At 39.4% G+C, this 12,452-nt stretch overlaps 1 protein-coding gene across 1 annotated transcript in view; it reads left to right on the top strand.

Annotated features, from left to right (window-relative positions):
- The window catches only part of slc6a17 (solute carrier family 6 member 17), a 67,513-nt gene extending 66,747 nt beyond the window's left edge, over positions 1-766 (top strand). The window contains exon 11 of the mRNA XM_034172270.1: positions 34-766. Within this exon, the coding sequence (XP_034028161.1) occupies positions 34-396 (363 nt within the window). The 3' untranslated portion in view covers positions 397-766. The remainder of the gene's footprint in view (positions 1-33) is intronic.
- Positions 767-12,452: the final 11,686 nt, after the last annotated feature.

Genomic DNA, 12,452 nt, shown 5'->3' with positions numbered 1-12,452 from the left:
CACTTCTGCCAATTTGTTTTCCCATTTCTTCAGGGCTCTGAGTGCTTCCAGAGCTACCCACCCTGGGCTTTGGCCATGGCCTACGGTCTTGTCATCGTGGCAATGCTGCCTTTACCTATCATCTTCATTGCACGTCAATTTAACCTGATCTCAGACGGCTCCAACAAGCTGTCTGTCTCCTACCGTAAAGGCATGATGAAGGACATCTCCAACCTTGAAGAGCATGATGAGCAGCGCTTCATCCTCAGCAAAAATGCAAGTGAGGCTCCTTCTCCCATGCCTGCCCACCGTGCTTACTTGGGGCCTGGCGGCACCCACGAGATGACTAACACCAACTATGGCACCAGCACCAAGACTGGCTACCAGAACATCGGTTCACCTGAGTCTGAGCTATGATCCACTGAGGTTGCCAATCTTGTCATTTACAAATCCCCAACTCTGCTTAGAGAGAACGCGTGTTGACTGCCAGCCGTTACAGCGTTCGTCACACCTTAACCCACAAAGCTAAATCTCTCATTTGGCTTGATTTCTCATTGTCTTCTTGCTCGTTGGGGGATTGATGCTGCTTAACCCTTGCCAATCCCAGCAGGAATGAAGAGATCACAACCAATTCTGATGACCTTCATCATGTTGAAATTACAACACGATGACAAATCAAGGAACACAGCTCTCTGCACAGATCCTTCATTTGTACAAAGCTCCGGCTCAGGTTAAGGTGTGTGGAACGCAACAATGCTGCATCTTTTACAGATCCCTAAGTACCAGGGTTATTTCTGAGACAGTGGGATGTTTCTAGTCGTCAGTCTTTATCTTATCTTGGTTCAGTTGTTGAGGTTTTAGTTTTTAGTGCAGTGTAAAACCTAAGAAATGAGTTCAATTCAAGCATTTGGAGGAAACAGATTACCTCAAACCATTTCATTTTAGTTAACTCACAGGATTCAACCATCACAACCTAGCTTCATGAAGTAAAATAATCCTATTTAATAACTTAAATGTAAAGTGATTTCTTTTGGCTTCTCCCTTTTTCACCACAGCAGATCCATTAGGAATCTGCATGTTGATTTGGCACAAATTTTACACCAGGAAAACTTGAACCAGGAAACTTCTGCTCTGAAAAACAAGCACATTAACTGCTTGGCCACTACACTTAATCAAGATTAAATCTTTGTGTTTTATACTCTGACACACAGTAGCAGTGGGGACTCAATCCAGTGATCCTCTGATTTGTGGACAACCTGCATTAGCTCTGTGTGATAGGAGTTGGACTACCAACATGTAGACTTTGGTTTGATTCCAGATGTGTATTTCAGACTGTGTTCTTGGACAAGAGACTTCATCTATATTGTTTTAGTCCACCCAGCTGCACATGGGTACCATCCTTGGCCGGGGAAGTAACCTGTGATGGACTCACATCCATCACGCTCAGATACTCAGTTGGTGTATGCACTGAAATTAAAAACAACAACAACAAAAAGAACATGGCATGGGTTAGAAGCATCCATGTTTGGGAATAATGGTGGTTTAATTCTTCTGTACTCATGGATGTTAAAATGTGCTTAAAAATTATTCAAGTCCCCAAAATATTAAAAGGACATTAGTGTGTAGAATGGGCACTTCAACATCAGCCCACATTCTGTATTAGATGCAGAATTTTATGAATGAGTGCAGTGTAGCTGAAACTATTGTTTCACAAAATAACCATCCTTACAATCAATTTTTATTTATTCACTTAAATAATTATTGATGTTTGAATGATTTTTACTGGTTTGGTTTAATCAGTTTCCTCAAAATGTTTGAGTTCCAATAAACTGGGCTTAAAGGTATGGGGATGGAACGGTGGCCAGTAAGGGTCACAAGACTTAAAAGTTTAGAAAGCACTAGCAAATGCAGAAAGCAGTTACAAATGCAAACAAAAAACATCTGCATCAATTCAATAACATTTAACTACATCAAACATCTTGCAAATTTTAAGAAAAGAACTGATACCATGTCTGCTGCAAATGTCTGCTGCAACACACACAAACACAGAAATGCTTTGCAATGGAGATTTCTGCCTGGTGGAGTTGAACTAACTGCTACTTTTTAATGCATTGCAAATAAAATCATAAAATGTGAAAATATCAGTAACATAAGAGTAAAATCATGAAATAAATCAATTGGGCAGCGCAGTCTCATTTGAGGGCTGAAGGGGTAAAATATGATACATATTTCTCTACTTCCGGGGACAGACACACGGCACTTTCTCTGAGTTTTTGGGCAAATTACACGCAAACAAAGTGAAAATGCAAAGAAGAAGTGACGATTCGGTGGAAAGTGGACATGTGTTGTGGTTTGTTTATGACCCAGAGCTCAAAATATCAAGGCAATTTTGCAGGCGAGAGAACAGAGCTACTCTGGTTTGCTGTGTAGGCTAACACTTTGCTAACACCTCTGCCATTTGCCTCATCTTCCCTTCTCCACTGGGAACCGAAAAAAAAACTGCACTTTTCGCGACTGCTTCAGTGACTGCAGCCGAAAACAAAACAGTACACCATTTTCCCGTTAAAATTGATGCTGTTTGTGGGAAGAGACTAATCCCCAGGTGGAGTGTGGGACTGTCAGCACAAACCATTCGGAGGATGGGGGTTTCAGCGGAAACCATTTTAAACCGGCAATGTCCGCTAGGTGACAGTGAGTATGCTTTTAAGTTTACCGAGCCGGGCTGAATGGTTTGCGCTGTAACTCCCACACTCCACCCGGGGATTCTCTGCCATGTTCATGCCTGCTGTCCCCAGATGTGGTCAAATCCCGTGATATCACGTGTTCAAACGAAACTGTACTGCCCTATACATTTATGCAGTTGTGCCAACAAAGCCCAAATAAAGAGTGTAGGGTTGCAGTTCACTGAAGTCCATCAGCTGAAGTCCTCCAGACACTGTTTGTGTTGTTCGCAATTCTGTTTTGTTGTTACTTTTTTGTTGTGTTGTGAAGCTTTGCAGAGCATTTCTGTGTTGGCTGTGTTGTCTGAATTTGCAGCAGGCGCGTTATCAAATTAAATTGTTGCATTTGCTGCAGGTTATATTTATTTGTGTCCTCTGGATCTTTCAAGATATCTTATTTTTCAATTTGGAGGATTTTTCTTGATGCAGTCACCTGTTGCTGAAGTGATGCTGTTGTTGTTTTTGCATTTGCCTTTCTACTTTTGCTGGTGTTGTGGCCCATAACGGCCACCATAGAAAGATAGGGTTGAAAAGCATTGCATTCTTTTTTGGTAAAAAATAATAATTTAAAAAGTCTGTATCTAATAGTGACAATGTCTGTATCATCATAAGGGCACATTTCTCACGTAGTAAATGCGACATCTATGACAGTATAATGTAATCGATACTGATAGTGTTTATGTGCACGCTATAGCCTAAGGTTTAGGTATCAGACATCAGCAATAATAACCAGACATAGTAGGGTCCTCTTTCTATCCTGACCTCCCCACATGTGTAGAATATTTTACATATGTGTGTTGTGCAGTAATCTGAGATATCTACTAATTTCTTCACACCCCAGCAGTATGAAATGGAGGCACAACTTTGCCTTCTCATGCAGTCACAACACTGAAGCACAACACCGTCACGAGAGCATTTCTGAGCCTTAACACAGAGCACCACGATTCATTTCACCATTACCCTTCTCCACAAATGAGGCCCTGCAACAGCACTGCAACCAGTGTTTTTTCTCTCTGTGTGCGGTTCCAGCAGCAGCTGGCAGAGATGAAGCTTTTCTGTTTGAATGGAGCGTTTCCATTTTAATCAACACCTCAGATGCCAAAGGCAGTCATGCACTTGTAAAGATAGGCAGAGAAACCAGTGTTTGAGCGGCAGGAATCTTCGCATTTGTCTGTCTGTGGGAGGGAGGAGTGTGTGTTCCAGAAAGACAGAATCGCATCTTTGTGTCTGCGGCTGAGTGAGAGGTCCCTGTGACACAGCCTGTTTTAAAAATAGAGCCATCTTGCCCAAGGGAAGCCGTGGCAACGTGCCATGGATACAGATCCTTTTGTGAGCTTTGTCTGATCCACCTGCACAGCTGCTCTTTCAGTAGCACCAGGCGCTGGTTAACATACAGAAAAAACCCTCATATTGTTTCAGTGCACTGAGGAAATGATTCACTGCCGATTAATCATTCCTCATCCCTCATCCCTCAGAGGAAATCCAAGTTTAATTACTGTACATTTGTAAAGTTACAACCACTTTCATTTACACTTTGACCCTGCCGTCTACATTTTGTGTTTTTGTGAACTAAAGTATGAAAACTAAAGGTTTATGTTTTGTTTTGTTTTGTTTTTTGTTTTTAAGTGTATGATCATTTTGGACAATATATGTTTTGGGGTTTTAATGTACCATGATCTAAATGTTTCAAATAAGTGATAATACACAGTCTTCACCACTTGGTGTCTCTGCTGGCCAGCGGAGGAGTCGAACAGGCTCCTAGTGTGTTTTGTCACTTTGTCGAGACAACACTAATACTTGAGATTAAACAGATGTAGTGTGAAGCACAGTCACGCACATTGTTTGGTGCCTGAACAGCATCTCTGTCGTCTGTTTGCCTTATGCTTTTGTCTTCTTGTTTGACCTTGTCAATCACAGGGCTCTCGTTATTGGCCCTCAGGCCTCCCGACAGTGTATTTTCCATCCCTGTTTGCTCTATATGGATTCCTTGAATTTGGCACTTTCAGCCAAACCTTGATGAGTTGAACCTTGGGTGGGTAGAGCATGTGGAGGTGGAACGTATGCAGGGGAGGGATGCCCAAGTTTGGAAAGCTTTTGAGTAACATTATGGTAAGACCAATGGTGAACCCTGTTAATTTCGCGTATGTGTAATTCGCGTTTCGGTTTTACTCACGGTCGATTTGTGGATCCCGAAAATTTAGACTACCGTACTCTGTGTTTTTGGTCAACCTCATTAACTTGCGGTTTCAGATAACTAGCGGTTCGATTTTGTGGACCCCAACTTTCTTGAGTTAATGAGGTTCACCTGTATTTTGTCTCATTCACTTGAGCACTTTAATTAGTTAGACACTAAGGGTGTAACAGTACGTCACAGCACAAAGCTGAAAAATGTAACACAATACAAAGTAAATTCAATTAAAACATCTCTATAATGACTGCATTATATAGACTGCATAACCCAGGGGTGGGCAATTAATTTTTACAAGGGGCCACATAGGGAACCTGAATTATGTCCGAAGGCCACACCATCGATAACTCAGCTGTCTCCCATTACAAACTTTACAAATTTACCTATTTAATAGCTTTTATATGTAATTTTTATTATTGTAATAATATGTAAATATACCTAAATAAACCTCTCTAATGATTTGCAACACACAAGCTTGACATTTTTAATATATGTAATAATAATCACAGACCTCATGAGGGCCGGCCAGAGACATGCAAAGGGCCGCATGTGGCCCCTGGGCCACAGTTTACCCAGGTCTGGCATAACCTAAAAGCTAGCTTATAACTGCTAACTGAAAACTGTGGTAAAACAATGAACCATTAAAACCTTTCAGCTGAAGCTAGGGCCTAGATGTTCAAGATGTACAAAATAATTAAATGAACAAATTAAATTTTACCATACATAAAGTATTACATGAAAAACAAATATTAACACATAAAATATACATGGAACATAATTTTCACAATCTAAATGCATTTAGTCTAGCTTGACCTCAAGATGATGCTTGTTGCCTTCACACTTTATGTCAATTTTGCTTATTGAATTAGTGGATAAGCCCCAAGAGGAATAAAACTATGATTTTAGGGTTTATAAATGTATTTGACTGTTAAACATTATTTTGTTTTATTTTATTTGTTTGCTAACTAGCACTACCAAATTTAGTAATTGGGCTGCTAATGGTTTTCAAAATTAGCTGAAAACTTAATCTGCTCATGAAAACGATAGCTGCGCTAGCTGGTTAGCTTAACTGTGCCCACCACACGACTCTGTCCTTCCCTACAGACAATAACCTGGAGGATTAACAACACTTTAGCAGAAACTGCTACAACACCGGATGTCAGAATACAAATGAAGAACCCCCACGTCCAAATCTGAACTATCATATGTGCATCCAAACCATGAGTCATGTTACTGTGTTTTGAACTGTAGCAGGTGCTGACCGTATCGTTACACCCTTAGCAGAGGCCCTGGAGTTTGACAAATTTGATAAAAGCTTCATAAACACTGTATTCGTAGTAATTTGTTTTAACTCAGGTGAAAGCACTCAGCTGTGTAAAGTTTGTTTTAGATTTTAAGTACATTTAGGAGAAGCACAGAAAAATGAGCTCAAAGGAATTGCACGTCTCAGTGAGTGAGGGTCTTATTAGCCAGCAAGCTAAAAATACAGCAGGTCTGCTTTGATTAAATGGATGATAAAACTCATAGCTCATGTTAGCAATGGTCTGATTTGTGCATTTTTGCAGGGTTCAGTGAAGGAAAAAAGCCACACAGTGGCATGCACTGCCATCTTCACAGAAAGCCAAATTACTCAAACCTGCACAAAAAATAAGATTTAAAAATTATAATTCTGAACTAGATTGCCACTCTCATAGAGCACAAACTTCCACCAACACTATTTTCCAATTCTACAAAATTTTATCTTGGAAAACATTTTCAAGATCAAAGTCCTGTTAGAAATGGCTCTTCATAAGCTAAATTAGATGTGATCAAATGTCAGGAGTATGTATTTAGTTCTGTGGTATTGTCAGGTTTATTTTTGTTTATTGTTTTTTTTGTTTTTCATCTTTTTCAGTTTCTGAATTCTTTTTCAGATCATTTCTGCTATGCACAATTTGTCGTTGCTTTTTGGCACTTGGTTACTGACTTATAACTGGAAGATAGACAAACAGGCATAAAATTGGAACATCCATCCAATTTTGGTGCTGTAGTTAAATCCATAACAGAACCATGACAGTGATTGAGGCACTTTTGATTGAGATATAATGCAAAATGTACACCAAATTGGCTTTTCAATATTCAAATGTCCACAAAATCAACAATCTGGATAGAATCCGGGTCAACCTTTGTCAGTCGATATGGAATACTATCTGACATAACACTCAAATATGAAAAAAAATTGATCTTTTTTGAAGGTTAGGGTTAGTTAGTTAGTTAGTTTGACAGTTAGGGTTTTGAAAATTCATCCAGTGTTAAAGATAGGGATTTTTCCAAGATTTTTCCCGACTTTGATGTTTGACCTTGAAAATTTAATCAGTCCTTCCCTATCAGGATATGAATCTTGAGAAGAAAAAAAAATTCATAACGATTTATGAAAAATTGTGTACTCCAGGCTGTTCACAAACAGACAAACAAACGGGCTAAAACACAACCTCCAGCTTTGTTGGCGGAAGTAACTATTGAACAAGCAATAGACTCTGCACAAAGAACACACAGCCACAATATTGCAGTGAACATTGCTAGTTTATTTTGATGCACATCCAATGGAAGCACATCTTTTCAAGGGCAAATTATTCCCAATAATTTGCAAATAACAATCAATATTGATATACATATGTATTATTAAAAACAAAGACTCCAACTCCAGGGCCTCTTACTTTTTCCCCACGTGTGTCAGCCATGTTGCATTTTATTGCAAAGCAGCTTCTTATTGAGATGAACGTAATTCAAAGTGTATTTATTTAACTGTGCAAAAAAAAAAAAAGCCTTTGTGTGACCAAACCATAGTTATATTTATAGTATTTAAGGTTGTGTATTTAATCTGTATATATTGATGTACATTCTAAATTCACAATGAGTAACCATAGTAAGCGTGACAGGGTGTATAGTTGAGATGTAAATAGTAATTATATATTTTGAAATATCTTTTTGATTTTTGTACTGTAGGTAATGTCACTTTAGTGTCTGTTGATTTCTGGTGTTAGTGAGTGGTTGTCAAATGCAATATCTGAGTGACTGTGTGTGTGTGTGTGTGTGTGTGTGTGTGTGTGTGTGTGTGTGTGTGTGTGTGTGTGTGTGTGTGTGTGTGTGTGTGTGTGTGTGTGTAAAGTAACTGTACTTGTATTTTTGGTGTTTAAAGTTGTGGGATCTTTTTTCCTCCTCTCGGTGTTGTGTGCTGCTGATTTGATCCTGTATATAAAATCCTGTTACAGTGAATCTGGACCACTAATGTAAACAATCTCGCCTCTGTGTTTTTCACTGAAACTAAAGTAGCCTCCATCATCAACCTGGCAACACCATCAAACAGACTTATGGACAGAAAGTTTTTTTTGTTGTTGAGGAGCATCATGCACTGTACAAACACAAATGGAAATTAAAATATCCACTTTTAATAAACAACCCTGTGTCATTTGCATCTTTTATTCAGATGAAGGTTCTGTATGATGAAATATGAGGACCACATTGAGGAAAACATTCTGAGATATCAAGAATAAAATCATTTTAATGCAAGTCTTGTCTGAAGACCCACTTTTATTCTCTGGTTTTTAACACCAGGTGAGTTGTGTGGTCTTCTGTTTTATTGTTTGGTTTTTACTGTTTTTTATCCAGGTTGATTTTATTGGTTTTATCTTTTGTATGGTGTATTTATTTACGTATTTCTGTTGATTTTATTATTTTTTAAACTTTGTATGTTTTATTTATTTTTGTGGCAGGAGTGTTGGCCAAGTGATTAATGCGCTTGGTTTCAGTGCAGAAGGTTCCGGGTTCAAATCCCACCCCTGCCACATTTCTCCATGTAATGTGGAGTTGCGTCAGGAAGGACATCCAGCGTAAAACCTGTGCCAATTCAACATGCAGATCCACCTTGGATTTGCTGTGGCGACCCCAAGTGCAAAACACGGGAGCAGCCGAAGGGACTTACTTACTATGTTTTATTTATTTTTATTGTTATTTTACTTATTTTTAATTTATTTCATGAGGGGTTTTTATCTATGTTGATTCTATGTGCAGCACTGTCTTCGTTGTTAAATGTGCTATATAAATAAAGTGGATTGGATTGGATAATATTAGAACAATAAAGTCACAATTTTATGTTTTATGTTTATACAATTGTTTTGAAATAATTGTAATTGTATGACTTTGTTCTGGAAACCTTTTTAAAAAATTCACTCAGTGTGGCCCTCATACTCCATTGTGAGTATGACATACCTAAATGCACTGCGTGATGTGTGGAAGAAAAAAAAATCCTGATTGTTAAACTGTAGAAACAAACAGACATCTAAGTTAAGACCGTTCATATTTGCCTTTGAGAAAATCTCATAATGTTCGAAGCTGTTTGACAAGTTTGTTTTAGTGCTGATTCCACTTTTTCAAACTCTCATAGAAATTTAAAGGTCTGAGTGTCAGGCTTGGCGGAGGCATGGCTCAAACAGGGTAGGACAAAAATGTCAGTTCTCACATGCAGATGGAGTAAGAAAAAAGGTTTAATTTGGCACAACAAGCAGAGATTCGGTACACGGGTAGTCAAACAGCGAGACAGAGGTAGCAGACAGATGAGAGGCTGAGGCGTGGTCCAAGAAACAGGCAGAGGTCAAAAGTACATGGCGTGGTGGAGTTCAGTGGTAAAGACAAAATCATAGATGAAACCAAAGCAGGGTCAAAATACAGGCAGGCGGTAAACAAGGCAAAACAGGACTGAGGTAATCAGCTGGAATGTGACTGAAATTCAACAAACTGGCAGTGAGGAGATGAACATAAAGGGCTTAAATAGAACCAGAAGTAAGGAAGCCAGACAGGTGGGAGACAACAATCTGGGAGGGGGGTGTGGCAAACAGAAGGGACAGGACACACCCACACCAAACCCAGACACCAGACAAGAGCGTGCAGTAAGACAAAAACAAAGTGGCCATGACCCAACTCAAAAATGTACCAAAAACCACAGTGGAAAAAAAAAACCCAAGCTCTAATGAACCAGAAATAAATTAAAGGAGACCCAACATAAAATAACTAAGAATTAACCAGAAAATAAATGTAAGTACTGAAAGAGAACAACAAAAATAATGGCTAATACTAAACTATAATGGAACTCACAAGTGGCAACAGTAAAATAAACCAATAATACAGCATGAGACAAAACAAAAACAAACAGATAATACAGCTAATAATTACACGATGGAGAAAAAAAAGGCTGGACAGAAACTAGGATGGAACTAGGTACATGGCCAAAGTATGATACACAGAAGAAAAATGATAAAACCAGAGACTACAAAATCACAAACAGAAAATCAAAGACAGAAGACCACAGATGGAGGGCATGGAGGCAAAACCATAACAAGGACCCCACCACTGCTGCATTTCTCCATGTAATGTGCAGCTGCATCAGGAAGGTCATCCAGTGTAAAACTTGTGCCATGTCACCATAGCACACCCACGGTGAATTAAAACAAGAGTCATAGAGAGATGACATACAGTTGTATGCAAACGTTTGGGCACCCCTGATAATTTTCATGATTTTCCTTTATAAATTATTGGTTGTCTGGATCAGAAATTTCAGTGAAATACAGTGAGGAAAATAAATATTTGAACACCCTGCGATTTTGCAAGTTCTCCCACTTAGAAATCATGGAGGGGTCTGAAATTTTCATCTTAGGTGCATGTCCACTGTGAGAGACATAATCTAAAAAAAAAATCTAGAAATCACAATGTATGATTTTTTTAGTAATTTATTTGTACATTACTGCTGCAAATGAGTATTTGAACACCTGTGAAAATCACTGTTAATATTTGGTACAGTACTGAGAAAGCTCAGAAAGCTCAGAACTACACGGGAGGACCTGGTCAATGACCTGAAGAGAGCTGGGACCACAGTCACAAAGATTACATTAGTAACACATGATGCTGTCATGGTTTAAAATCCTGCAGGGCAGCAAGGTGCCCCTGCTCAAGCCAGCACATGTCCAGGCCCGTTTGAAGTTCACCAGTGACCATCTAGATGATCCAGAGGAGGCATGGGAGAAGGTCATGTGGTCAGATGAGACCAGAATAGAGCTTTTTGGAAGCAATTCCACTTACCATGTTTAGAGGATGAGAACAATCCCAAGAAAACCATCCCAACCATGAAGCATGGGAGTGGAAACATCATACTCTGGGGGTGCTCTTCTGCAAAGGGGACAGGACGACTGCACCGTATTGAAGGAAGGATGGATGGGGTCATGTATTGCGAGATTTTGGCAAACGACCTCCTTCCCTCAGTAAGAGCATTGAAGATGGGTCATGGCTGGGTCTTCCAGCATGACAATGACCCCAAACACACAGCCAGGGCAACTAAGGAGGGGCTCCGTAAGAAGCATTTCAAGGTCTTGGAGTGGCCTGGCCAGTCTCCAGACCTGAACTCAATAGAAAATCCTTGGAGGGAGCTGAAACTCCAAACCTGAAAGATTTGGAGAAGATCTGTATGGAGGAGTGGACCAAAATCCCTGCTGCAGTGTGTGCAAACCTGGTGAAAAACTACAGGAAACGTTTGACCTCTGTAATTGCAAACAAAGACTACTGTACCAAATATTAACATTGATTTTCACAGATGTTCAAATACTTATTTGCAGCAGTAACATACAAAGTGTAAGTGTTGTACTGTCTGCCAAAGGTTTTGATTTGATCAGCCACTTGACAAATGGGACATGCAAACATAAATACATTTGGTTGACAGATTATGGAATCAAACTGGTTTTTCACACAGTTGATGGTTATTACCAACCACAGCTAAAAAAAACAAAGAATTGTCATATATTGGTCAATTTAAGGAGTAAGGTTTGGATGGTCCAGAGCAGAAGGTTCCTGGTTCAAGACCACCTCTGCCCATTCTCCAAGTAATGTGGAGTTGCATCAGGAAGGGCATCCAGTGTAAAACCTGCTAAATCAACATGCAGGGATCCCAAGTAGGATAAAGGTGCTTATCACCCTTAATGTGCAACTTTACGTTTCGGTATCAACATGTGACTGTAGTCCCTTACTTTCATTGAGTGAGTGTATTTATCAAATGCAGAACCAAACAAAGTGAAGCAGCATTTCCTTAATAAGCTCCTCATCAGTGGAGAAAACGTCCTAAACACCTCAGGTCTGCTCAAAGTGTCAACTCATTTACATCAAGCCTGGAAACATTACTGTTTACTGTATTAATTTTTTAATGATTTCAGTGAACTATAGCATCATCATTCTACTCAAACTGCCCTCACAAAAGTGAACGATCTATTGATGACTGTGAATGCAGATTCTGCATCACAGTTGCTGTTGCTGGACTTGAGCACAGCGTTTGATACAGCTGACCATAATATTATGTTGGAGAGAATTAAAAAATTATTTTGGTATTTCTGGAAGGGTGCTTGCGTAGCTGAGATCTTATTTGTCATGTAGAATGCAATGAGTTCATTATAATGGCACATTTGATTTCTCACCTATGAAATTTGGGGTACCTCAGGGTTATGTTTTTGTTCCACTGTAGTTTTCCCTGTATGTTGCACCTCTGGGTG

This window comes from Thalassophryne amazonica, chromosome 6, assembly GCF_902500255.1.
Source record: "Thalassophryne amazonica chromosome 6, fThaAma1.1, whole genome shotgun sequence".
NCBI classification, from domain to species: domain Eukaryota; kingdom Metazoa; phylum Chordata; class Actinopteri; order Batrachoidiformes; family Batrachoididae; genus Thalassophryne; species Thalassophryne amazonica.
The sequence above is the reverse complement of the archived record's forward strand: the minus strand, read 5'-3'. Positions and strand labels throughout refer to the sequence as shown.